General features: G+C 40.6%; 1 protein-coding gene across 1 annotated transcript; it reads right to left on the reverse strand.

Annotated features, from left to right (window-relative positions):
* Positions 1 to 132: 132 nt before the first annotated feature.
* foxo6a (forkhead box O6 a) lies at positions 133 to 27,866 on the reverse strand. Its single transcript, XM_058406662.1, has 2 exons — positions 26,521 to 27,866; positions 133 to 3,755 (listed from the first exon to the last, which is right to left on the reverse strand). The coding sequence occupies exons 1-2, from the start codon at positions 26,992 to 26,994 to the stop codon at positions 2,166 to 2,168; spliced, it is 2,064 nt and encodes a 687-aa protein (XP_058262645.1). The 5' UTR covers positions 26,995 to 27,866; the 3' UTR covers positions 133 to 2,165.
* Positions 27,867 to 27,968: the final 102 nt, after the last annotated feature.

A 27,968-nucleotide genomic window follows, 5' to 3' on the forward strand; every position in this document is an offset into this window, starting at 1 on the left:
AAGAATAGGTGAAGAATCTAACGCCATATGGTACGATGTAAGAATTACTGTACCAATAAAAAAAAGTGCAATGGCCATATATAATATAAAATATAAATCACATCCCAGGCATGTGCAGAATGATTAACATTTGATTTCATTTATTTGTCAGTCACCAAATGATGAGATACATTCTCTTAAAAAAGAAACAATGAAAGAGATATCCTTTTTCATCTTAAAAACTTATAATACAATATTCTCAATATATATATTTTTTTTACAAAATAAAAGGTCATGTAACAGTAAAAGAAAGAGCAATCCCTTAAACACACAAAATGAAGGAAGGAGACACAAGTGGTTAGTCCTCACTTCCATACAATAACATTATAAGACTGCTGTTATATATTAAATATTTAATATTAGAGCTTACTATTCTGATATCTGCATTAACACGGCTTCTTTTAAGCATGTCTGATGAGTCAAGGTGGCTGGTACTGCAGTGACAGCTTGCACAAGATTATGGTTAATAGGCAAAGCAGAGAAAGCAGTGTGTAGTCTGACATATCAGAGGACTGGGGCAAACATTAAATAATGACAACAAAAATTGTACTGAGGATATCCCACTGGGTCATGGATTAGCGTCACAAAACCGTGCCAGCTGAGTAGCTTTATTTGAGTGCAAGGGTTGATGGAGTAAGTTATCCTTGACCTTTTGCCATAATGACGCGCCCCATTTCCCTCCCGGCTGCTTTATGGAGCACAGCCGTGCTTAAGGAGGAAAGGAGCAAGTTTAGAAGGAGCATGGGACTGTAGCTATAGAGATCACACACACACACACACACACTCACACACACACACACACACAGGAGAGAGGAAAAGAGGAGTCATTATAGAAAGAATGGTCCTTTCACTGACGTATCCACTGCCACAAATCACTGCAAGCCCTTTTCCATTTTAATTTTTTCCATTTCCATTTTTTACACATAAAATAAGGCAGAATCCTAGGCTATGTTGAAGTTTACCTGATTTATTTCTTTTTTGTCTTTTTCATCTTTGATTACTGACATAGAAAATCAAAATAATGCTAGAAAATTTAATGTATGTCTATCTCATAGCACCTCAAAATTAAACATCACATGGAGTTACAATACAACACTTCCCATTTTCGCCACGCACAAGAGAGACCAAACTGCCATAATGGGATTCTAACAATTTAATAAATGAAAATAATAAGAAACTAATGCCTTGCTCTTTCTATTACAAATAATTTTCTGTGTGAGTGTGTGTCCTACTCTGGACAGACAGTTCTACTGACTCGCTGTGTGCTGGATGACTGTGTTAATCATGCCCATCACTCAACATATGTGAGAGAGGGAAGAGAGGTCTAGTGATGGGAGGGGGGTGTATTCAATCTGCAATAATGATGCATCACTGCAGCATCACTTTGGAGATTAAAAACAAGACGCTGAATTTCAATCAAGCCGTTAATGGGCCAATGAAGGATGATGGGCCAGTCTGGGCTGGCAGGGGAGCTGAACCTATCAGTGAGAAAAGAAGGTGAGTGAGTTCTAACATAATCTCTCACTGAGAGAATTAGTGGGAGAAAGAGGGGGAGAAAACAGGAATTGCTGCCTGCTTGTTTTTATTCCAAAAGAAGTAATGTCAATAAGGTTGTTCAGAAATGTAACTGTCAGAATTGCTACCCTGCTGAAAATTTAGGATTTTTCTTTTTAATGTAATTCTGTTTAATTTTTCTGCATACTGGCCCCATAAGGGTATGAAAAAAGCCAGCTGCAGCTCCTGCAATCCAGGGGCCAACTCACTATTGTGAGAGTAAGAAATGGATTTGTTTTACGCAGTTAAAGTGCTCAAGCATTTAGATTTGACTGCAGAAGAAGGCAATGTTGGGTAACACAGTTGAGATTGTCATCACGGTTCATTCGGCAAGAGCAAAGGGTTAACAACAAGCAGAAAGGGTCTAACAGAGGGAAATTTCAGAAAAAAAAAACACAGAGATGAGCAGGCTGAGTAAGACAAAACTTAGAAACTGAAACTATGTTTTTTTTTTTCATCTTGATTTTTGTCACGCACAGTGCATCTCCCTGGAAAGGAAGCGGTGCGTCCCGCTCTAAGCAGGCCTAAAGGTAGTTTGATCTCTTATAATGTCCGTAGGAAAGCATGGTATCTTAGCCAGGCACCCAACTCTGGTTACTGTGGCTCTGTTGTGGGCCTGTGAGCCCCATGCTCATGCCCATGCCCATCCCAACACCCATCCCTTGTGCCAGAGAGCAGTCAAAATTAAAGTCCATCTCCTCTGCTGAGTCCATCATGTCATGGAGGAGAACAGACTCGACATCACAGTCCAGGCTGCCATGGAAAATGTCCAGATCTAGGTCTGCTGGTAGCCGCTCATGAGGGTAGCCGTGATGGGGGTGGTGGTACCCTTGGTAACCACTGCCTCCTCCCCCCATTCCCTGAGCTTGATGGTATGGTCCATCAGCCATTGCCTGCTGGTGTGGGCCTGGGTATGTGGCGCTGTACCGGGGGTGAGGGTGTGGTGCAGTGGCTAGGTGACAAGAGTCCTGAGAGATGCCCTGCATGCCAGCAGGGTTTGGTGGCAGTGTGGTTGAGGCAGGAAGGTGTGCGTGGGCTGGAGGACTGTACAGATATGGAGTTTTATGGCTGTATGACTGCATGTGGCCACTGATGGGTTGAGCATGGACAGCATGGCTTTGAGGCTGATGGTTCTGGCCCAGGCTGTGACTCATGCTGTGATTCATACTGTGGCTATGAGTGGGGTTATTGGCTATGCTTGAACCAGAGCTGTGGCTGTGTGATTGGTTGAGACTGTGGGTGCTGTTGTGGCTATGAGCAGGGTTATGATCATGTGTGCCATTGCGGGTGTGCCCAGAGTTATGGCTATGACAGTTACCCACTCTGCTGCTGGAAGGAACTATCATGGGCTCATGTTCCTGGCCAAGCATAATGTCCTTAGCACAGTACTGTGAGCCTCCAGTAAGTAGACTCTGCAGGGTGTTTGTGCCTGAGTAAGTCTGCATGTTGCCAGAAAAGCTTGAGGCCTTATTTTCCTGGATGGTCTGCAATGGCGTTTGGTGGCACAGCATGCTCATGCCAGCTTGTCCATAGGCTGGGCTACTGTAGGAGCCCTGAACTTTTGACCCACTGCTGTAGTGGTACGGAGGGCGCTTGTGGCATGGGGGCTGTTGGTGGTGATAACCTTCTTCTAAGCTGATGGCTCCGGTGAGGTCCGCGAGCTGTGGGAGTTCAACAGGTGGGCAATGTGCCACAGGCGAGCGAGTGCTGGAGGGACTGGGGTAGATGTGTGGGGAAGTGGAGCAGGACAACCTACCCTCCTCTGGGTTTTCTAACTCCTCCCCTGCCATAATGGGCGACAGACTTAGTGTGGAGGCTGCAGAGCTAGTCCGAGAGTGGAGATCAGTCCATGCCTCAAACTCCTCCCCAACACCTGTTGCTCCTGTGACAGGTTTCCCTGTTGGACTAGTCTGCTCTGGGGAGCCATGAAATCCCTGCCCCACTGTACCAACCACTGCTCTGCTTACCACCTTCTTGCGGTTTACACGGCCTTTGCACTTCAGGTACTTGGAGCTGCTGTCCATGGAGACGGCCCGTCGCCGGGGAGCTTTCCCAGCTTTACTCCCTTCTGGGTTCAGCATCCACCAGGAGCTCTTCCCTGTGCCTTCATTCTGCACCCGGATGAAGCGGGTATGAAGTGACAGATTGTGGCGTATGGAGTTCTGTATTTGAAAAGACAAAAAAGAAAGGATAGACTATTAACAACTTAAAGAAAAAAATATGAATTTTCAATTGCTTTCATAGAAGCAGTCTGCAAAGGGTTCATTGCTTAGTTTCATTTGAGTGCAGATATTGATGACTGGCTGACATATATTCTGTTCATTGACTCTGTTTTATCTGTGACTAGGGGATTCCTCCCTCAGACTGGTGTGGATGTCAGCTAATCCAAAGGTTCAGTGTGTTGGCTTGGGTTGTGTTTGAAGCCTGTGCCAGTCTGGCCCATCGCCAGCCTCCTCTCCCAGTCTGAGAAAGGAAATATGTTGAGTTTAGCTAGTGGTGAATGCAAATAATAAAGTCAGACAAATCAGCCTCCCACAATGTGTTCAATCTGCTTTTCAGCATTTCACCCTCTCTCTCCTCTAACCTATAGAGAGGCTCCTTGCTCCCTCACATAGTAGTCAATCAAGTGACAACATTCTGTTTTATTCATTCTTAATCCAAAGCCAAATCAAAGAAATAAATGAGTAGACAAGTCACTTTCCCAAGTGAAGTTTCATTCAAGTCTCTGGTCTGTATTCTTAGACTTTAGTTAATCCTCAAATTGTTAGCTGTAAGATGCACAAGTAAATCACTGCTCTATTATATCTTAGAAAATTACTGCAGTACATTTATTAAGACTTATTTGCTTGCATATATTGAAAGAATTAAAAGAAAAAATGTATGATATTTCGATTTGTTAGATATATACATACAACAATCCATATGAACCATCCTTTTGGTGTGTCTTGTAAAAGATACATCGTCAATATTCCTTATTTTTATGATGCATTTATCGCACAAATCTGACAGAAATAACCATATAAAACTAGTGGAGCATCTTCCATTGGTTATTTGTTTTTCTTAAAAATAAAATAATAATCAATTGCTAATGATTTGCCACAATGTCTTGAGACATGAGGTAACAATAATAGTTTCAGAACTCATTAAATGTCTTCTTCTCAGAAAGTGAATGAGTGATGACATTAAAATCATTTAGAACATGTCTGTATATTTTAGACATTATAGAATATGTTTCCATATTTTATGTTATTTTTTAATCTTATGGTGTATATACATGATAATATATGTATTTACAACCAAAGGTGTTGTTAAATGAAAAGAAAAAAAAATCTCCTGTCAGGTGATCGAAGAATCACTCCTCAAGGTAGCACCTCCAACTGAGGAGGGTAACCATGGCAACAGGGTAAACGTGAGCACAAAATAAAGCATGAATCTGTTTGTGGGGTTTGCTTATGAGGAGGGAGGAGGAAAGAGTTGCTTTTTGAAGCTGCAGCTGAGCTCCCCACAGCCTTTCATCAAGCCACCAGGCCAGTGGTAGGACTTGCTGGGTATGCTCAGAACATCACCAAGAAAGTAAAAATATGTCATTACTGTGTCACTGCAGTTTAAAGTCCAAGTCTTTGTATGCTAATACCAAGTCTGTAATTATCAAATACTATAAATTAAAATTTGTTGACTTTGACAGATCTGACCTCAAAATAATTGTCTGTTCTTTTTTCTCATCCAAAGTCCATCTAGAATGATGATGGTGATTATTATTATTATTATTATTATTATTATTATTATTATTATTATTATTATTATATTCTCTGTTGTGCCTCATGTACTGAAACATTTGTGCTCCTTTTGTTGAGTAGGATACCTATCTATCATGCTTGCTCTAAAATCTTTTTATTTATTTTGCTACCTTCTTTCTGTGTGCAGTTCTGAAAGGGCCTGATTCAGAAGATGAGTCAGGGGCTGTTTGGGTCCTGTCCCAGTCCTCTCACTCCCCAGAAACTGGCAATCAGTACTAATCCCTGCTCCATTCCACATAATCCCAGACAATCATAGTCTAATCCTAGTTGACTCATGGGCACTCCCAAATAGGTGGATCCCACTGTTAGGGCAGGGATGAAAATAGTGCATGCCCTGCTGCTTTTGTGACTATTGCAGAGAAGAAACTATAATGTGGTGATCTAGTGATAAACTCATTTGGTTTTGATTATATTGTAGAAATTAAATAATCAAGTTCTTGAATGCTACTTAATTGTTTAATATATTATATTTAATTTAATAAATGTAATAAAATATTTATATACTATATATATATATATATATACGTATATATATATATACGTGTATATATATATATATATATATATATATATATATATATATATATATATATATATATATATGAAACATGATATCACTCTTTACAAAGGTGCAGGTGCACATACTGCATTTACATCCCTAGGGAGCAGGTGTAAGCTAAGTAGCTGTGATGCTGCCTACTACTATTAGAAAAGAGCTCAGAGCCTATGTCAAGGGCCGTAAAATCAGAACCTACACCTCCTTTCCCACCAATCAAACACTTTCAGGCACTGTTAATTAACTGCATGCAGACATACACACACCATTCTGCATACACCAGTGCCTGACAACAAAATCAGGAAACAAAGAGACTTGAGGACAGCTCTTGATCAATTGAAAAAGGAGTTCAACATCCCAGTTGCCCCTTTCTAAAAGTGTCTGAACTCAGTTCTCATTAGGGACTACAATCCTGATAGTTCTATTAGTGATGCAGCTTCTACCTCCATACCTCCTCACCCAAGCCTTCTTTGTCCTAAGATTAAGAGCTTAAGAACTACTAACCTCCCAGTCTGACAAGTTTGCACTTTTTTCCAAAGCACAGGTGGCCTTGGCACTAAATGGGCTTTTCCAAGAGCATGCATATGTTTAGAGCCAAAGGTCCAGACTTCCTGTTTCAAGAAGCCCTGCTTTGTACCCATTATCAGAACAGAGAATTAATCTCTGCCTGTCTTCCTCTTGTCCTTCTTTTCACCCATTATGTAGCCCTATTCAAATCGATTCCTGCTAAATGCTACACTCCTACCCAGTTTCAATCTAATATTCAGAATGGGAACATCAACATTGAGAAATGATTCAACCAATTTGACAAAGAACTCCAGTTTTTGAGAGCTCAGGGTCAACACAAAATAATCAACAGGAAACACCATGACAACAAGATGGAAGAAGTTTCTATGGCTGTCCTGAAGGAGGCCCACTGTCCTACACTATTTTCCCTAACACACCTTATCCAGATACTCAAGGGTTTCATCATGAGCTGCCAAGGGTGAACTAGTAAAAATGTTTAAACAATGCAGAGCAGTGAAATCCATGCCATAAGAATAAGGATTGTGGTTTGAGAGGAAATCCAGTCACCACTCTCCTTGCTTGTATTCACTCATAGCCAAATTCTAGTGATGCTCAATTCTACTCTATCAGACAACATGAAGCTTTGCGTGAGATCTGTGACAGAGCCTAGTTCACAAGCTTGGCTGTGTGCCATCTGCCCCTATGCCATTGCTTCTAGGCGGGCACTCGGCCCCTTCAGACTGGCATAGAGGGCAGCTGTGTGGGGGACGGGGTGGGAATTTGAGGGTACAGCTTGGGGCCCACTGTGAGAACCATCTAAGTAACACAATGGAGTTCCTTTCCACAAATACCTCTCCCTCCCGCTTCAATCTGCTACCTCCCACTGTTAACTCAAGTGGGCCCATGAAACAGGTCAAACTATTTAGGCCCAACTTGCTGGGTGTATAATCACAACTAAAAGAACAGCTTGATGAGATTGAGGCAGAAGCATGTAACAAAGGAAAGAAACAACTTACCCTGTTCAGATAATATTACCACACAAAAGAAAGATGCTATACCATAACACACAGAGCAGCATCTGCCAGAAAAAGACCAGAAATCTTCAACCAGTCATTATTAATCCATTTCATATGTCAGCAGCCATTGCATACTGTCTCTCTATACACCCCATTAGTTTGATAAGCACCAAGTGTGTGTGTGTGTATGTGTGTGTGTGTGTGTTGTGTTGTGGGGGTGAGGGTAGTATTAACTGCATTTACTGTGAAATGTTTTCTTTTAACAGCAAAGACGAGGGTTGGGGGGGGCAACTTGATGCAAGAGGTTTTGTTCGGCACAGGAATGAGTTTTGTCAGCAAAGCCCGTCTCTAGGCTATTGATGGAAATTAGCAGTGGATAAATATTCACATCCTGTGATTGATGTCACGGCTGGGCTTGTCCCTTTGAAGGAAAATAAAGAATGCAGAGGCACACAGTTTAATGGAAACTGGGGGGTAAATGTGTTCACACATTTCTCACAGGGAGGGGGATTCTGACAAGGAGCAAAAAAAATTCCAGACTTTAGCTCATGCACTTAGCACAGTAACAGAAAAAGAATTTTATCCTACTCTCCAAACTACAAAACAATATACACAGACGATGTAAAACATGGATCCATGTAAAACATGGATCACCAAGAGATTAAATAGTGTAGCTAATCTGTCAAAAATGATTTACAGTTTACTATGCATTAAAATATGGATAGGAGAACATGAAATGTATTGTCTCTCAAATAAATGTACATACAAGCACATCATCTGGAAATAACGCAATAACCCCAAAAAACTCAGAAACGAACATGGAAATGGACACGTCTGCCAGCTCTGTGGCCAGAAACTGACAGCCATTCTGCTGCGAGGGTAATGGGGTTGGTGGGTGATTCCTGCCTGACTGTGTGATAATTGCAGTGCCCAGGCTGTGTTTCCTGCAGGCTGGGTGGATGGCGGGTGGCTGGGTGTGGATACAGGCCTGCGTGGGCTGAGTGGATAAAAATAGCAGTGCCAGCTTAGCAGAGCATCTGAGAGCTGGACAGGGAATCGGAAAATCCCCCACCCAGCACAAGAGTAGCCATGCTTTATCTGTAGAACAGGCCAAGGAGCAACCTAGGATCCACGCATCTTCCAGCCCAGTCTAAAGCAGCTGGGAGTGCGTCACGAGCGCAGCATGAGGGCAGCTTTTCCAGGACTGGTCTGCCAGATCACGCCAGACCTTCCCTCCACCCCCCAGGGAGTATTCACACAACAGGTGCAGGAGTGGTACACCTGTGGGAGCTCTTGATTGCTCCAACCATGTGCACACACACATACACACGCCCACACACCTTCTTTGTGAACTCGACTCACATTTTCCACAGTGCTTGCCATATACCTTGTTAAGTCGTGCACATTTTTGAACAGGTTTTAACTGCAGGATTTTACAAGGAAAGGCTGTAAGTAAGCATCAGTGCACAGCTCTGTGTGTGTGTGTGTGTGTGTGTAAGGTTGGTCTGTTTAATAGCCCACAGGCAGTGTGCAAGGATTTGATTATATTACAACCTTCATCTGCCATACACAAAAAAATGGACAAGCAACAATAGGACAAATGCAGGCAGCCTTTTTTCTTCTCTCTCATCATAATCTCATTCATAGTCATAAGAATTTCATTTCCCACATTCTAAAGGTCAGCACACACCTCTGATCAGACTTTAATACAGATCATTCTCTGGGTTTAATTTAATTTCACCAGAGCAGGAAACTCATTTGCAAGACATGTGTTCAGCATGCAAAATTTATACAATCACTGATTTAATTGTTTCAGTTACAGAGCTTGGGAATACGCTGTTGCAATCAGACACTTGGACCCCCTACACTTACACACACACACACACTCATGCACCTTCAATCTATAGTCAAAGACTCAGGTAGCTAGATGAACTCAACCCCTTATGAATATGTGCATGCAATTCATTCTGATGACTTGGGCAGGCAGCCTTGGCTGCTTTCAAAATCACCTTCTTAGAAATAAAATAAGCCTAAGAGCTTAAGGAGCAGCATACAGGCATGTTCACACAAGCAACTGATGACCATGTCATGCATTGGTGAGCAGCAACCTCTTGCAACACACTCAACATATACATGCACACACAAGCCTGGCACACGGGGCACTCTTAAAACAGAAGTACCAAGCGACCAGTTGCTAAGGAGACCCATGGGAAAGGGAGGGCTCTTGTTGCCATAGCAGCCAGTTCTCTCCCAGCCAACTATCCCTCCCCAAGGGAGTGACATGGGGGAATTTGGGGGAAGGGAGGCAGATCAGGGGAGTTTACTCAAGTAAAGGACAAGGAGGGTAATGAAAGGTATAGTGAATCTCCAACTACATAATGAATTCACCATCTACAACAAAAATACAGTATATATTAGCATTCAAGGCCATATCTGAGCAAAAATAACTCTTATTAATAATTTAGCCACATTTAGCAGCAAACAAATCTTTAGGTTACATTGGTAAAACATTTTATTAAATGATTAAGCAAAAAAACAAAAAACAAATACTAACTGATAAATATGGAACCCTCCCGTCAATATGAATTACTGGCTTTAAATTCAGACACTGTAATAATGCCCCGAATAATCTGTTTCTTTTCCAGAAACATATGGCTTAAAACTGAGAGACTGTCTCTGAGCAATACTTGAAACATTTTCCATTTCTATTCCTCTTGAAACAGGACTTCTCTAAGTGATCCATGACAATGGCATTATAATAACTAATATATGGCTAAAAATGATCCTAACTTCCTTATGGCGGACATTATAAAACACTGAGTGTTAAAATAACCAGACAGAAGAAGAGTTTCTTTTCAGTGGCTGTTCACACTCATGAATGAATGTGGGCTTTAGAAAACATTTTTAAACTCCAGTAAAGAACCATTTGATCACCAACACAACTGAAGCACCTTCTTGTTCTTCCTGTTCTGTGCAATAACTTACATTTATACATAAATTATTCATTACATTTTAAAGGAAATCCGTTCTGGCATATATGATATTAAAAGGAGACACCTCACGTCTACCAATTTACTGTTGCCATTTTGTTAACTTTTTACATCTTCAATTTATAGTGTGCTATATGTATGGATGTCATATTGAGATGGATACTGAGAACCGGAGTCATAGTCTTGGTGTAATAAGACATACTTGGCCAAAAACAATTCTAAATTAAAATACTAATAAATGTTTCTCCAAATGAAAAAATGGGAAAGTTGTTTTTTTTGTTGTGTCTTGTCAAAAATCTTGTACAAGACACAACTCCCTTTTTATCAGACTAATGTAAAAAAATCAGTAAATCACTAAAAATCAGAATGACACTAAAATTAGCCTAGTGTGATCAATTGACTCTGCTCTTCTATTTGAATGCCCATGTCATTTTGATATTTTGGTCTCATTGATAAATCTCATATTCTCAAACACTCAATAGGTATGACCTAATCAGCCTGTGATTATAATGACAGGCAGGCTGTTAAATCACAGTGATTAGATCAAATTTCAGATTACAACCAGCTGGTTTGAGAGTTTGTGGAGTCTGAGAGAAAGATATAAAAGTGGATAGATAGGGCGGAGGAAGGAAAAAGCAATTATTCTCCATCTCTTTAAAGACAAAAAGTGGGGTAATGAAGAGATACCCCTCTTTAGCCATAGACACAAAAAAGCTCCATTAAGGTACTTCGAGTTAGACTCTTTTGGTAGGAGTGGATTTAGGCAGAGAATGAGAAAAGGAAGAGGGGCAAAAGAGTGTGGGACCAGTAAAAAGGGGCCTGTATGATATTGAGGACAGAGATGGAAGATGGGAAAGGAACAATAGTGAGAGAGAGAGAAAGAGAGTGAGTGAGTAGATGCTCTATACTCCAAAAGGGGCAACTGGCTCTCAGCTCCTCAACAGGAGCTACTAAAATATTAATGTGTGCTGCGGCCGCAGACTGCTGAGTCCAATGGCTTAAGTAAAACTCTTGCTCTAATGAGAGGGAACGTGAATGGCTAATGGCCCCACAGGAGTGCCTGATGGAGAGGTAAAGGAGTTTTGGGCGGTGCTTTCAGAGGGTGGGATATGGATGTTGGGGCATGCTCCGACCTTTTACAGTCTCTTGAAAACTTAATAAGGACAGTCTTTAGTCCTGTCAGTGTATGCACGGTAACCACTTATCCCCCAACCCTCCTTCTCCTGCCTCCATCACAAACCTGCACACTGTATTCATGTTCCTGAATTAGTTCTAAATGGTTATTTTGTGGCATGGACAAAAGGACATCTGGTCTTACATCAGTTTTTCTACTGTTTCCTGAACACAGTCTCTGACCTTTATCAATGAAGAGGTCAGAAGGCACATGCAATAACTTGCAATACTCAGGCCTGGCATAGTTCGTGAAAGACAAGGACACAGAGTGTCATTGATGTGAATCAGTGCTCTGGGATACACAGGATCCAGTCCTAGTGTTCTGTCAATCTTCATCGATAGGATAAATGGCTTAAGGCCATAGATTTTTTCTGCTCTAATTTATACAGTGCCATTAATACAATGTCTTGAAGTGTGTGATGACTATTACCAGTGAGGTAATGTTTCATATTGATGATTTAAGGTGAAGAGGATCTACACAGAGCGGCTATGTGAGACAAACTGATTTATTTGCACATGTTAAAGGCAATTCATGACATTTTTCTTGGTGCTACTGCACTAATGTAGCATCAACATCTCCCTCCAGCAAAACATTATGGATGATGTCAAGTCTTAAAATACAATGGACAGTCTAAGAGAGAATATTGCAGTAACTTGCAGAAATGTATTTTGCAAATGTATGTACTATTGAGGATTATCATATTAATAAAAAGATAATGATTCAAGTCCACATGTTAAACTTACAACTAATTCTAAGTTTGCAAATGAAGTTCATGAGGTGTTTCAAGTTTCTATACAAAGTATGATTCTGAAAGCTGGATCTATAGTAAAGGTTCTTTTATAGATCAAATGCACAACAAAAACAGTAGAGTTTCAATAAAACACCTCTCCAATTATTGTACCTCTTGGCTTGTTGTCTTTAATTGTGCTATATAAAAAACACTTGATTTTATATGATTAATAGCTTTTGTAATTTGAACCATTATTCAAAGTGATCTAATGTCTAAGATAGTGCTCTATGTGATTACATTTTTCCCTAATATGTGGTGTTACAATATAGTGCATATAACATTCACCATGCATTACACAGTTTGACAGATGGCACAATAAAGAGAGTCTAAAGGAAGCTTAGCGAAGAATGACATACTTCCAATTTCCCAGAAGCAAACTGAGCCACGCGTAGGAGGCCTCTGATACATCTGGTCCTAACTGTGCAGACAAGGGCAGCAGCAGAGCTGGGACATGTGTTAAGGATGGACAGCTCTGGATTATGAATATGCACATGAAGCTTGGGAACATGGGTTATTTTATCTTTATTGAGTCTCTCAATTAGCCCAAAGCAGGATTAGGACACAGGGGCCAAAGGTTATGGGATGTATACACACACACATACCATGCACACACACAAGTCCACATTTGGAGAGAAGGGTTGCCACGACCTAAATTCAAACCTTCTGCTTATCTCCTCAACTGTCATGCAGTTCAGCATGAACCAAGAGTCTTGCTGAGCCACAGACAGGGAACAGGTGGAGGCCATTACCACCTCTTGGTTATAAATGTACATCAACAAGCAAGATGAATAACATCATAAGAACTGATGTTATGAGGCATGCCTCTGGAAGTAATCGGGTCAGAGCGATACATGTAAATTCTGTGGAGGTAACCCTGATGTTAATATATTTTCTGTGTGACCTTAGACTACTGATTCAGAAGGTCAAGGTTTGAGTTTAAATCCCAGCATCACCAAACTGGCACTGCGGGGCTCTTTGTGCAAGACCCTTAAGCCTCAACTCCTTAGTTGTATAAATGTGATAAATGCAAGTTGCTTTGGATAAGGGAGTCTGCCAAATGTAACACATGAACACCTTAAAAATGAAAATAGAGGCTCACTTACAACAGAAGCTTAATCATAGGATTAATTTTAATGTGCATTTTGTAAAATTGTTTTCACAAGGCTAGACAATTGTATGCCTGCAGACTCCATAGCAAAATGTCAACTTTTAGTGTTGTTCATAAATAAACCAATTAGCCATCCCACAGCCACTCAAGATTATATGTCTAAGACATGATGCTACCATTAGTGCATCATTATTAAGGACTTTATTATTAAACATTATTATGGACTGCTTATCTGATTTCTAAGGCTGAGAGGTCAGGTCATGATGTCATGACTCATTGTCACAGTGTGTCGCTTCTTTTCAAAGTTTCTTGCCTAGCCTGTCTATTACAGAAAATACACACTTGATTTTGTTATCATTAACTACACTCACAGCATTATCGAGTTTGAATTAAAGATTAGCCATTACCAAAATGTGTTCAATTATATATGTGGAGACGTTCGAGAAATGTTGCTCCATTTTGGGTAAACCACAGAATGAGTTAATAAGTTTCATAATCAAATTTACAGTTGACTTACAAATGACTTTTACAAATAACTACAATTACTAAGAAAACATTAAACCTATCTGGATTGAGAGCTCCTTCACATGGCTGTGACATTTTATGTATTATCCACAGGATAAATTTGTTACCTGTTGTAAACTTTAGGTGGCTTATTGTCTATATTACTATATTATTTGAATTTAATTTAGAGTATACATACAGTATACTCAAACAATGTCAAGTCACTGTGTAGCATTTTGATATGAGAACCATTGCCATAAGAAAACTAAGAATCACTTTTCAGAGGTGAAAGATCTGACAATGCTTGTCTCATTTTATGCGAGAGCTCAGGCAGAGGATGTCAAATCTTAGGTCTATGTTAATTTACAGTCTAGTTTACTGTTTATTACTGATTCTCTCGTCTTTAAATTGATTTTAATTTACTAATATTTGGTAGCAAGTATGAAGTTACATAAGAATAGTTTCTGCATTTGTGATTGAGTACTGTTGACATACTTAATAGGTTTATCAAAATGATAGCTATTGTTAAACTGACACCATGTCTGTGACAATAGCTTATATTAATTGTTACATTTTTTAATTAATATTTTAATGTTATTTTTAAATTAATATTTTAATGTTATTTTTTTGTTTAATTAATATTTAATGTTATTAAAGTGTTTTCCTATAACTGTACATAAGAACAACATGATTTTCTATCATTCCTATGTAATGAGCAATGCTGATTTTTGTGCTTGAACAATAACAGATTATGTTATTGAAGTTACTTTTACATAAAATCTGTGATAAAGAATATTGTGTGAACATTGTTTTAACATAAATGGTACAGCGATGTTTCTTTCTACAGACTTGCACTGGCTTACAATTAAATCACATTTTCTAATGTGTTGATGTATCACAGTATTGCAGCAACAGCCCCTAATATAGTATTGTCATTGAGGATCTGGGGAATTGGTCAATATGTTTGCATTTTGACACTGCTTTGTGTGTGTGTGTGTGTGTGTGTGTGAGAGAGAGAGAGAGAGAGAGAGAGAGAGAGAAACGTTTCCTAGCCAGTGACTGCAATGTTTCCGCTTGAGTGATACTGTCAGTGGGCATCACTCAGCCTGGCCGTGTGGCAGAGAGTGTGGATCATTAGTGCAGATGGATAGGGAGCAGAGAGGGGTAGAGGGAGAGAGAAAAAGGGGAGACACAGAGAGAGAGAGAGAGAGAGAGAGAGACAGACTGGAGAGGAGGCAAGCTCCTCTTAATATCCAACTTGAGAGCATTACACACAGAGCTATGCACTTTCCTCTCAGTCACGCAATCATCACTCTCCTCCCCTTTCACTTTATACTAGCCTGTCTCCACCACCCATTTCTCTTCATCCCTTTATCCTGTCATATATCACCGGTCTGAGCTTACACCAAATCACAGCTTCCTGTGATTCTCCTCTTCTCCCTCTGTCTCCCTCCTTCTCTTTACTGCACTTTTCTCTGCCTTTTCATCTTTGCCATATTTTCTCTTCTAACTCACACCCCTTGACTCTCTTTGGAAAGACATTCCAAAACACACATCTTGTCTTCTGTAAGTCCACTTTTGTCTCACCTTCCCTCTATGACTATTCCAAATATCATAATGTGTGTGTGAGATCTGACACATTACTAGAAGAAGGCATAAAACAATGCCTAATGTTAGCAGTACAACACATAGAGAGCTCTGAGGATGAGTGGTCATGTTAGGGAAGAAAAGTTAGAAAAGAAACATGCATGTATATCCCTTTGAACTCCAACAGCATCATGTGGCCTAGGAGGTACCAGAGGACAAGCAACTGAAGTACCTTTTTACACAGACATACACATATTTATACAAAATCATATACACTATTCCTAGATCATGTCAATATGATTGTGCTTCTGTCCATATCCCATGTCATATCCTATTATATGCCATCATGGTTTCTCATCGTCTTTATACACACTTAAGAAAAAACACTCACACAACCACACAAAGCAAGCACATAATTAAATGGTCCTCCTATCTGAAGACTCACCACTTCACAAGCCTTTATTTTAGGAACTCTTTTTCCCCCATCATTCTTTTTGTTTGAAACACTTGAGAATTGCAGAATGACTTCACTAACCTGATTGCTTAGGGAAAATAGATTAACATTGCACAAATGCATGCTGCCATTCTAATGCCATGGTCTTCCCTACATAATAGACTGTTCATTCCCAAAATACCACTCTTCCTTACAGCTCCATCGCTTCATGACAATCACCCATTTTGTCCATAACCGAGAGGCCTTCCTCTTATGAGCTGTTATTGCATCCATCTAATTATTGATTTATACCAGAAGCTTAGCAATCTTGTTGTCTGGTGAACAAACCATGCACATTTCAGCCAGTGAGTGAGTGCTTGATGGGAGCAAGTGTGTAGATGTGCCACAATGTGTGTGTGTGTGTGTATTAATGGATACACACTTGATTTAGAGTGTGCTATTTCCCTCTGTCTACCACACCTGCAACTCTATCCACATCCCTCTCCTTCTATTTCTTTTCACTCAGCAGGCAAAAACGTGGTGGGAGCAATATGGAAGCCTAGGCTAGAACCCTGCTCCAAAGCAGCAGTCACATCCTGGCAGAATGGAGGTTGAGACGACCCCAGCCCTGACCTTTCTCAATCACTGAAAAACCTGAGGACAGTAGTAGGCTGCAGCCAGAATCCCTGAGCCTGCAACACATGCCAGTTCTCTGTCACTGTGCTCTACCAGGTCACCAACACACCCTATCTAGACATGAACTGAGGTGAGTCTCAGGGGTAAATAGAGAGAGAGAGAGAGGAGAGAGAGAGAGAGAGCAATGAAGACTTTGCACTCTGTCAGGAGCTGCCCATAAGTGTCACTCATGAAAAGAGGTGTAGGCATAGCGAGACAGTCGTAGCACAGTAGGTGCAGGGGTCTCGAGGTTGCACACTAACCAGCAGACAGTAAGAAGACACAGAAGGCAGTGGAGTGAGACTGAGAGAAACAGAGTGAGAACTGGAGGGAATGAAGGAGATGGATGAGTCAGGGATTTATAGATTCTTAGAGTGCGCAGAAATAGTGAGAGGAATGCTAAACGAGAGGGGGAAACAAACACAAAGATGAAGATTGGGAGACTGAAAAGTGTGAGGGGGAAAAACACAGGAGACTACAAGTGTGAGGGAGAGCGGGAGCAGAGGGATGAATAGAGATAGAGAAACCAGCTGGGTTCATGACAGGCTATCTGCCGTCTCAGAGGTTAGCATTCACATGGTCAGAATATTAAACATATGCTCTGATCCTGACCTACTTTCATCCACACTGACACACAAATCCACCTAGGACTGCCACGTCTCAGCCATCTGACTCACCGCAACGTCCCCCCAATAACTCCACAATCACCCTGGCCAAATAGTGACCTACTGCCTAAGCAACACAATCCTGCTACCTAGTGACCGCATTAAATCCATAAGAAGCAAATGCTGTAAAACAGTGAAACCACACTTGAGTCACTTCCAGTGCATTACACCTCCTACGCCAAAAGCTGTCCCGCTCATAATAGGTCTGACATTGGCTCCTACTATACTCCCTTACCAAAGTCTGACCACATGCCACATCCACAACCCACTAGTCCTGCTAAATATTGCTCCTACACATCCATAAAACAAAATCAAACTGCTTGCTGCACAGAATAGTGCAGACTTTAGAAAAAAAAACATTTAGGGGGGTTTGATGCTTATGGGCGAAAGCAATTTTACAGAAGACACCAAATCCTGCTACAGATATGTGTTATTCTTTTTTGATAGCAATCAACATATGGCCACCTTTATGTAATCATTAAAACACTTAACTGAATATTTACCAAATGCTTGTACTGGCTGGACAGAAAAATGAAAAGTTTGTGGACCAGACACTTGAACCAGACACTCTATTTTGGTTACTCTAAATGTGTTCTTAGCCAACTATTTATAGTTATATGCTTACTTAACACAGTAATGCAAATCTGCGTCTGTACAAGCCTATAGAACCCGTTTTTAAATCAACAGGTCCAGGATTATCTAATACTTCTTGTGTCCTTCCATGCACTTATTATCTTCAGCCCAGGAGAAAGACCAACATGAAGAGAGTCAGCAGATGACAAGGGCAAGCAGTTCTCATACTAGCCACAGCCAGCATGCCCTCCCTTGGCCTGCCCTCTACTGTAGACGGTGGCATTGAGATGTCACACTTCATATTCCTCTCCCACTGCTGCAACTGGAGTACAGGATCTGAACTGATGCACTATTTCTGCTCCAGTTAAGCTACTGTGCACATAATGAATGATGCCTGAACAGACATAGCTGAGTCATAGCTGATCCTAGATCAGAGTTTCAGTTCAGGTATTTATATGAACCCAGTCTCAAAACTTCACATAACATAGGAGAGCTGCACGTCACCTTGGAGAGTGTGCCTAGCCTTCCTAAGCCTGTCAGTATGCTTCAGCTGGAAAGGAGAGCAGCGTGAGATATGGCACTCTCTAAGGCATAAATCACCTCAGGTTCCTCACAAGACACATTAATAGCCATCAATCAGCACTCAGCAGCAGCCTACGAGCGAAAGCCATGTCGCTGGGTCTGAATCAATCCACACATCTCAGCACTCTCCCAAAAGCATGCTGTCAAGCTGCTACGATCATTTCACACTTTCTCAGATTTCCACATTCTTTCCCTGATACACGAGAGTTCATGGGAGTACTAACATGCTGATAATTAGAACCTAGCTAGTAATGGGCACAGAGAAGCTCAGTAATGTTGTGCGTGGAATCTGAACTTTGCTAGAATCTCAAACCTTGTGACTGAAGTTGGGATGCACTTGCACTTACTCATGGCAGCACTACATCTTGTGCAAGACTTGAGCCAGGAATGCAGAGGATTATAAATATAGTGGATTAACATAGCATGTAATTTCACAACTACATGAGTAGTTGGGCTGATTAGCATTTTCTGGATGTCTGGGAAGAAGAAATGGGAGTCATTCCATAATTCTGTCTCTGTAAGAGGACAGAAGAATCTGTAAGAAGGAACATGCTGTGATTACACTGAAAGATACATGTTACATATGTGAGGCAATGTGGGAAACCTTGCTTTATGTAGCTTTTGAATTAATGTAAGAAATTAAGTCAAAATAACTTCAAAAGTAATAAAAAAAAGCTACAAATTTCTGCTGTATAAATATGGTATTAGAAGTTTTAGAATATAACATAAATTGGTTGGCTAGCTTTTTTAAGAGTAAATTTGTAACAGAGTTAGTACTCTCAATGCTTTAAATATATTTTGAAAGAGTAAACCTCAATATGTTGAGCCCATGTCAGGTCTCAGATATTCAGATTTAAACAAATAGGAATTAGTAGAACAACTACTAGACAAAGTAGTACTTTATATAACATACTTTATACTTTATATTTACCTTATTGTGATATTGGATGTTGGTAAAGGGAATTAACTGTCCTCATATCATGTATGATATGTTTTGTTGGCTAATATCCACATACCCAGGACAGTTAATTATGTTTCTCTATAATGTTTCTTGAACATATATTATGCCAGTTGCTTCTACGTACAATCAATGAAGGTTTGTGATATTTAATGAATTTAAATTTTGGTTTTTCCCCTTCTAATTTCTGCAGTAAACAAACTTTAAATTTCACTCTTAGAGAACCTTTCATTTAAACCTACATATTAAATTGAAAAGGTCAATATTTTCCATGTGAAGTGTTTTCACAGGCCACCACACAGGCTTGAGCTATGAGATAAGGAGCATATGCAGAAGCAGTATACTCCCCATAGTGCAAAGTATCTTCACTTTAGGAAAGCAGGTTCACTTTTCTACATATGTGTATACAGGAATCATATATCTTACACACATATACATAAACACATCAGAATTGATTTATATGACTAAAGCTGCAGAAAGCCTTAATTCAAATATATTTGCATGTTTTTTTTTCCGGTCAACAATGTTGTAATCTGTTTTGTATATAGCACCTAATTTCATAGGACTTTTACTAATTAGACAATTGGCTGCTCAGTCATTTATTTGGTAAGCAGTGTGTCAATGTATCATTAGTTCATTTCCAAGAGAGCAAACGGAAGTTCTGAAGCTGATTTGTATGTAGCACTGTTTACTCTCGGCAAAATACCAAATCCTGCAGATTATCAGGAGGCTGAAATATCAGAAGCACGGCTAAACAAAATAAGGTTTCTCAAAAACCTGGTGACACAGGTATCTATTATTACAAAAAAAAAAATTCCCACTTGTGAGACAATTGTCTCACCAGCAGCAGGATGAATTCTCAAGTGTATAAAAGCACCTTAACTGTTCAGAATTTAGTATTGTATGTATTTTACTATACAGTGATCTAGAACAAAAATATTTTGAAGGTGTGTGTGCGTTGTGTGTGTGTGTGCGTGTGTCTATGGGGGGGTGTCTTGAACACGATTAGGTATTTTACTGCATACAAGACTTAAGTTACAAAACCCAGAAACAAGCCAAAAATTGCTCCATTCCAGGTCTGAAGGAGCATCACCTGAAAAGATACTAAGCATCTGGTCATCCTCACAGGTCACAGACTTTAGGCAGTTATTGATTAGAAATACAACCAATTACTAAACATAGCTATTTTATTTTATGATAATTTGTTAATTACTAATGACATCACAATAATGGTCATTATGCATTAAAGGGACTATGATCTTAATATGGCTGTAGAATAATGTATAATGATGTAGAATGACGTGGCAGAGACAACACTGTTCATTTTATCCTCTTAGGCTTTCATTCCAAATCTGCATATATGTATATAAATTTGAGTGTGTTCAATGAGAAAGAGGTAGAGAGAGTGCGAGATAGAGCAAGAGAGAGAGAAGGAGAGAAAGTGAGAGAGCACAGCGTGACTACAGACTGCCTGAGTGGAGCAGGCTGCCTGCAATTAAGGTGAAATCAGGGAGAAATCTGCACTGCCTTGATAATGAGCCTCGTCTGAATTATTAACGAGAGTTATTCCCCCAGGACCCAGTCTCCCACTGAGCCCATCAACACACACGCACATGCGCACACACACGCAAACTCACAAACACATAGACATTCACATGAATGCAAGTGCACACACATACACACACATTCACAGTGCCTCCCTCCCTCTCTCTCTCTCTCTCTCTCACACACACACACACAGAGGTAGGTAATACAACATACCCAATGGACTGACAAATGTGCACGAAAACACCCCCCTACACACACATGCGTGCACACAGGTAGGTAATACAGCATACACGATGGACTGACAAACATGCACAACACACACACACACACACACACACACAAACCCTTCAATATCCACAGTATTTTAGATCCATGGAATGCCCACACACAAAAGAAATCTTCAAGACCCACTGAGTGAAAGGTCAAAAAATCACAGAGAGATAGGGACCTCAAAAACATTAAAATAGTTCAGACACTACCGTCAAATTGTCAGAGACAAGATATACGTTCTGTCTGCATTTTATGCATAGGCACACACAATACTTTTCTTTAGATTTCTACATACATATTTCATTCTAATCCTAATATTGCATTCAAATCACTTTAAGTAACACCTAGACTGATGAAAATATACTGAGGAGCAAATGAAGCCTTTATTGAAATCATCCACTTTCATAGGCAGAACAGTTTGTTCTTGGTTCTTATCCAGTTGAAGACATTTCCTAACCTCTCAATGGCACCTGGCCATAGAATCCTTTTTAAAAGTTTACTGATGTCAGAAGGTGAAGAACACGTGGCCTTTTTATAAGACATATGGAATCACCAAGGTCTGACTGATGGCTAACTGGACAGATCTTTCCAAACTATTCTGAATCACTACATAATTTCTTCTCTATGACTGCTCCCAGACTCCTTCCTGCATGTGAGCAGGGAAAAAGGCAAAGCTTTGGAAAATAATGTTAGGTGCTAAGAGGCAAGCTGCAGTCAAGGCCTACACTTATGGCTCTGTGGGTCCGGTGTACCTCAGGGGTCTGTGTACAACCATCTGGTTGGCACGTGCCCACACATTCTTCTGTTTGTTGGTCTCTTGGAATTTGCACACAATGCAGTTTATTCTCCTCACACATTATAACACTTCATATACAGCAAGTGAACAAAGACAGCTATGGCCAAATCAGTCATTCCAACTTAAGCACCCACTCCAAGGGCAGCTCTCTCTGCCTGCCTGCCTGCTTTCCATCTCGTAGTTACTAGTATGGCTGCACTCTAAGTTTGGCATGGACATGTGTTACTCTGTCCACTTTGTGTTCATAAAGTCCTGGTACATCAGTCCAATCCAAAGAGCCAGAAAAAAGCACCAAATCTGAGGAGGCACTTCAAAACCCCACAGCACACACCCTTCAGAGCAATAATTTAAAAAATAAGGGAAGAAGCAGCAATAAAAGCAGCAATCAAGCTGTTTCAGGATGCAAGAGCATATCCTAATCAATCAATCTGGAAATACTGATCTTGGATCACTTTCTGCACACCATGGGTGTTTGCACCTATATTTAAATTTTTAAGTAATTAAAATTTACCCTAACCACAAAATGGTGCATCTTATGCAGACTAATGTAGTCTTCACTAATCTATCAAATTACTCACAGATGAAATATGCATGAGTAACTGAAATATTCTATGACTACAGAGAACAGGGATTTGAGTCTGAGTTCTGGTCTGGCTCTGCAACATCCTGTGTAATCTGTGCACCATGTGTGGCTTTGAAGACTAGTGAGAAGCTATGTGAAGCCAAAGGCTATGTGTCATGGCTTGGATGAGTCCAGTGCAGCCACAATGTTCCCCTTTGAGCAAGGTATGTCACCTCAGTAGATGACATAATCTCAATGTAATTGCACTCACCAGAAAATATATTTCTGTTTTTCACTGTGTTGCTTCCTCTTCATCATCTGTCAGATTTGCTCACTAGCAGCAATAAAATATGGATAAGACCTCAGGTTACTTTCTATCTTTTATCTTTGATTCCTGCCCTTAAGAATGAGCTCCAGTGCTTATAGATTCACTCACGCACACAGTGTAACCACTTCAGAGTGCTAAGAGTCCATTTACAAGGACTGTGTTTTATATGACTCGTAAATACTACACCATAAAAGCATGGACTTCGGGTAATGGTAAACCAAAATGACAAAAGCAAGATCTGCCTAAACAATGAAAAATAATATAGATCCCATACATTTATTTTGATCATGTCTTTCTGAAACGTGTTTTATTTAGAATCATAGAATCACAAAGTAATATACACTGTTTTCTTAATAATAAAATGATTAGAATATTTAGAATAGACTTCCTATTTCCCTCAGTGTTTCAGCGTTTCCTTCTCCTTTTCTCACAGTCTATCCCTTCCCACTGACTGGTTTGCTCTCATTTTGACAGTCTGCATGCAATGGCAGGCTGCTGACCCTTTGCACTGCTGGCCTGTGCTCGTACCTAAAGACACGTTATAAATAACGCTCTCGTCACTTCAGATTAGAGCATCTGACTGACTGCTTGGCACACGCTCTGACCTGACTTGCAATCCCCTGGCACCAGAACACCAGCGGTCAGACACTCATACACTCCATCACTTGCTCTCTCCCTCTTCTCTCTCTCTCTCTCTCTCTCTCACACACACACACACACACACGTGCGTGTGCTTAAGGCAATAATTTTAAATATTTGCAAAAAACAGAAACCACAGTACACTGCAGAAAAGCTAATCTGACACTTGCATTCTCACAGATATCCACAAAAATCAAGATGTACTGTCTTTATTTTAAATACTTTCCTTCAGCCATGCCCTTGTACACAAAAATAAAAACATCTGAGCGGTACATAATCCGCAGCGATGGCATGCTGTCACACTGATCAGAGGATCCCCCTACACACACGTCTACAGAATACGACACCACTTCCTCAGCAGTGTCAGTAGGATTCAACCAACACATGGTCAACATAATTACACTAAACAACAGAATAGTATTGGCTCAGTGGTTATGGTTCTGTACCAGTGATCCAAAGGTTTTTAGATCAAATCTCAGGAATTCTCAGAGAGCCACTTTGGTGTGTTGAGAGAGCTTTGCTAATGTGTAGGTTTGCAATGTCTTAAACTGTGTAAAGGTAAAACAAACAGAAAACATGCAAATCTAATGAATTTTGATTACCAGTACTTATACAGAAAAATACACCTGACCTCCTAAACCAGAGCGCAGGGACAAAGGTCAAGCTGCATACTTAAATTATTTAACACTGTTGTTTTTCGTGTTATTTTGCACAGAAGCACTCTGCAGATTCCACAATATCAAATAAAGTGATACAGAACCTTATTAGACTTCCTGTTCCTCAGAATGTCTTATTATACTTATATGCTGCTTTTAAAGACATTTTTGAAGTTTTCTTCTTATACTAAATATGTTCCACTCCCTCTCAAGTGCTAATCATGCATAAGCTGCAAAAGAAAGAGTTCAGGGAGTAATTTCAGATTGTCACTGATAAATCACCAGTACACATGACAAAATACGAATGTTTTAGTCAGCAGGTCCCTACTCAATGCAGCCTATATGGCTGTGTTTATGGTATATTTAAAAAAATATATATATATTTATATTGTTTTTATCTGAAACAGGGTCACGTCTATAACTGAGCACAAGTGTGCTATTAAAAGCATGCCTAATCACCTTCATTACCTGGGCTCAGGCTATGTCTGGACAAGTTCTAAAAACTGCTGCAGTAGTAGACTAACAGTGCTTGTGGTAAACCCCTTAATTTACCCTTATGCAAGCCTGCACTGGGACAGTAGTGCTAAAGATATGGAGTCCACTCTGTGGTTGACTAGCACAGTGTCCTGTCACAGGGAAGGGATAATGGAGCTCAGACACCTATAGACACACCTCAGCACATATTGTTTATAGATAACCTTGCATCAGGCCCAGGTGCCTAAGCAAAGAGAAACTACGAGTCTATTGAGCACTTATAGGGTTTGGATTTATACTCAGTTCTTTTTTCTTCCCACAGCCCACAGAGCGGTGAGCCACAGAGCTGTGGTCATGGCTGGGTCTTCAGTGTGCATTTGTCTCCCATCAGTGGACATTTTCAAAACAGTCAACCTATCACTGCTGACAGTGAGTAAATAGGCTAAATGTAAGTCTGGTCTCACCGTTTCAACTGAAGTAATGGAACAGATAGCATGCTTATTGGAAAGTAGCACCCAGGTAAAATCATGTCTTTGTATTTTACACCAAATGTTTTGTATTATCAGCAGTGTTCTTAATGAATGGTGAACAGAGAGAACATTGTCAGAATGACTAAGCTGCAATATAGATGGAACCTACATGAGCAATCCTGGACCACCTTAGGGATAGAGTGCATGAGTGTGGCCTAAGTATCTGAAGTAGTCAAGTGTTCTGTGGAATGTCCCAAGGCTCGTTTGTCACTTAACTTCCTTAATCAAATCTACATTAAGACCTGTTCCATACAAACTGGCAAAGAAACATGAATTTAGTGATGCCCAGAAGTACAGAATAATATATATGATAAAAAAAAATCAAAGAATGGGATTACAAACAACAAGCTTATTATAGCAAATCTATTTGAATGAATCCAAAAGAAGTTGCAGACAAGCTCAGCAACTAGATGATGGTGTAATTAAACTACTCAAAGAGAGTGTGAAGGGATGTTTCACTGTGCACACCGCAAATGTGGAATTTGATTATTTTTGTTATTGTTGTTTGATGGCTTGTATCATTCTTAGTATGCTGCTTAGTAAATTACGGACTATAGTTGGCTGTGGAAAGTGAAATGTGTTAATATATGATATAATGTAACTTCATTCCATTTGATATCTTGTAATTAAGATAATAGTAATTCTAATAATAATTAGTCCAGTGTAGAGCTGGACCTCTGAAGCTAATTAACAAAAAAAAAAAAGATTACATTTAATTTTATATTGTAATTTTATATTGAGAAGATGTGCTTTATAAACAGAAAGCGTTTTCTAAAAGTGGTCTGATGCCACACATTGAATCTGGAATTTATTCAATAATTACTCAAATGTGTTTAGGTAGGGCAGTGTGATGAGTTAATATAGAAATGACTGGTAATGATACTACACAATACAGTGAGTATACTACCGCAGGTGTCCCAAGCACTAATGACACCTTTTGATTTAGTTCTTTACAAAATATTTTGACTTCTTGAGCATGCTTAAGAAGAACAAGCAACAGCCAAACTTCCAGTGTTCTTCATGCCTGATGATAGAGTAGTGTATAAGAACGAACTCTCTTAATAGACCAAGACTAAAGTAAATGCAATACAGATGCAAGCAAGAAAGTTAGAATGAAAGAATATATTTTTTTTTACCTATGTCATAAAACCCTGTCCCTATGGTGGTTGCAGCCTAGTAATTCTGCGTACGCGTGCACGTGCGTCTTACCTTCCATCCAGCCGAGCTGTTGCTGTCTCCTTTATCTTTGAAATAAGGTACGTATCGCACCATCCAATCGTATATCTGCGACAGGGTGAGCCTTTTCTCGGGCGTGCTCTCAATGGCGCGGGTGATCAGGTCCGCGTATGACAGGTTCCCCCACGCGTTGCGTCGTGAGGACTTGGCTTTGCGCAGCTGCCCGGCGACATCGAGTGCAGTGCCGCTTAGACATGGCAACGGCGCGGCTCCGGCTTCGCGCTTCACCTCGGCGGGGTTCACACTCTTCCGCCCTGATCTGCACGGCGGGCCGATCTCGGCTTCCGTCTTTAACAGTGGACAAGGAGCTCCGCTGAGCTCCGCTGCCGTGGGGAAGTCCTCGGGACACGGCGGCGGCCAGGTGCACGAGCGCGGCCGGCTGCGCGGCTCTAAGTCCGCATCCAGGTCAAGTGCACGCGTATCCAGCTCCTCGTCCTCCACCATCATCGTCCACAGTACTAAATTCGATGGAAGCGTGACTCCGCGGCGTCCACACTATCCGTCACCCGAGCCGAAATGTCTACTTCAGTGGGAGGACAGTGAACCGGCAAGCGAAGAAACACGGCATCTCGAATTGACAGCTCTCAGAAACCGACACGTAGAAACGATCTTCGATTAGACAATACAAGACATTCCATTTCTCCTGCTAAAATGACAATATATGAACTGTTCAGGGAATCCACCAAGCACATTCACCACTACAGTCTGTCCAGATTAAATGCACTCAGTGATTTGAAGAGCTTTGTAATCTGCTCGGGCTTTTAATTAAACCGACTGCAGCAACAGATGATATCTAGGATGCGACCAGGCTGTGATTTATCCTAAGCGCTCTGAAAAGTTGCATCGTTACTTTCTATTAAGAAGGTCAAGGGTGGAGAAGTCCTCGATGAATCATTATGCCATGACCAGTGAGGAGAGCGACGTCCCTTCATTAGAAATTCTTGAGTCTGAGTGGAGTATGCACAGTCATGCGTTCATTATTAGCCTGTGTATGGAGACAACTGCGTGGCTCAAATCCAGTCCAGGTTCGTCTTAGTTTAAAAGCTTAGTGTTTTACTCTTAATCGCCTGAGCAGGTCTTCCTCTCTTCGCTGTATTACTTTCGGTCCGCTGAGATCCCGTTCACGCGCCGCTACGCTCGGCCCGTTTGGCGGTTGTAAAAGGATGACGCACCGGCGGTGTGGAGTTGAAGAAACGCAGCTCGCCCATAATTGGCCAGTGAGAAGGGTGCGAGGCCATGCCCACCTATTGCGATGGAGGAGATTAGCGTTGAACAAATGCTTTAAGATGTTTCGATCTATGATGGTCTGTGTGTCTTCGTCAAACAAATCCCAGATTTACACTCAGGAGCTTTGGGTGATCGAAGTTTCCACAGACGTCTCACCCACGATCTGTACAATCACACGAAGAGCATCAGTGTCT

This window comes from Hemibagrus wyckioides, linkage group LG01 (assembly GCF_019097595.1).
Source record: "Hemibagrus wyckioides isolate EC202008001 linkage group LG01, SWU_Hwy_1.0, whole genome shotgun sequence".
In the NCBI taxonomy this organism is placed as follows: domain Eukaryota; kingdom Metazoa; phylum Chordata; class Actinopteri; order Siluriformes; family Bagridae; genus Hemibagrus; species Hemibagrus wyckioides.

What these genes read in the sequence shown, in the direction of transcription:
- foxo6a (XM_058406662.1), bottom strand. Translation starts at nt 26,994, where the DNA reads ATGATGGTGGAGGACGAGGAGCTGGATACGCGTGCACTTGACCTGGAT. An exon ending in ACAGCTCGGCTGGATGGAAG is followed by an intron (nt 3,756 to 26,520) that starts GTAAGACGCACG and finishes TTTCAAATACAG; the next exon opens with AACTCCATACGCCACAATCT.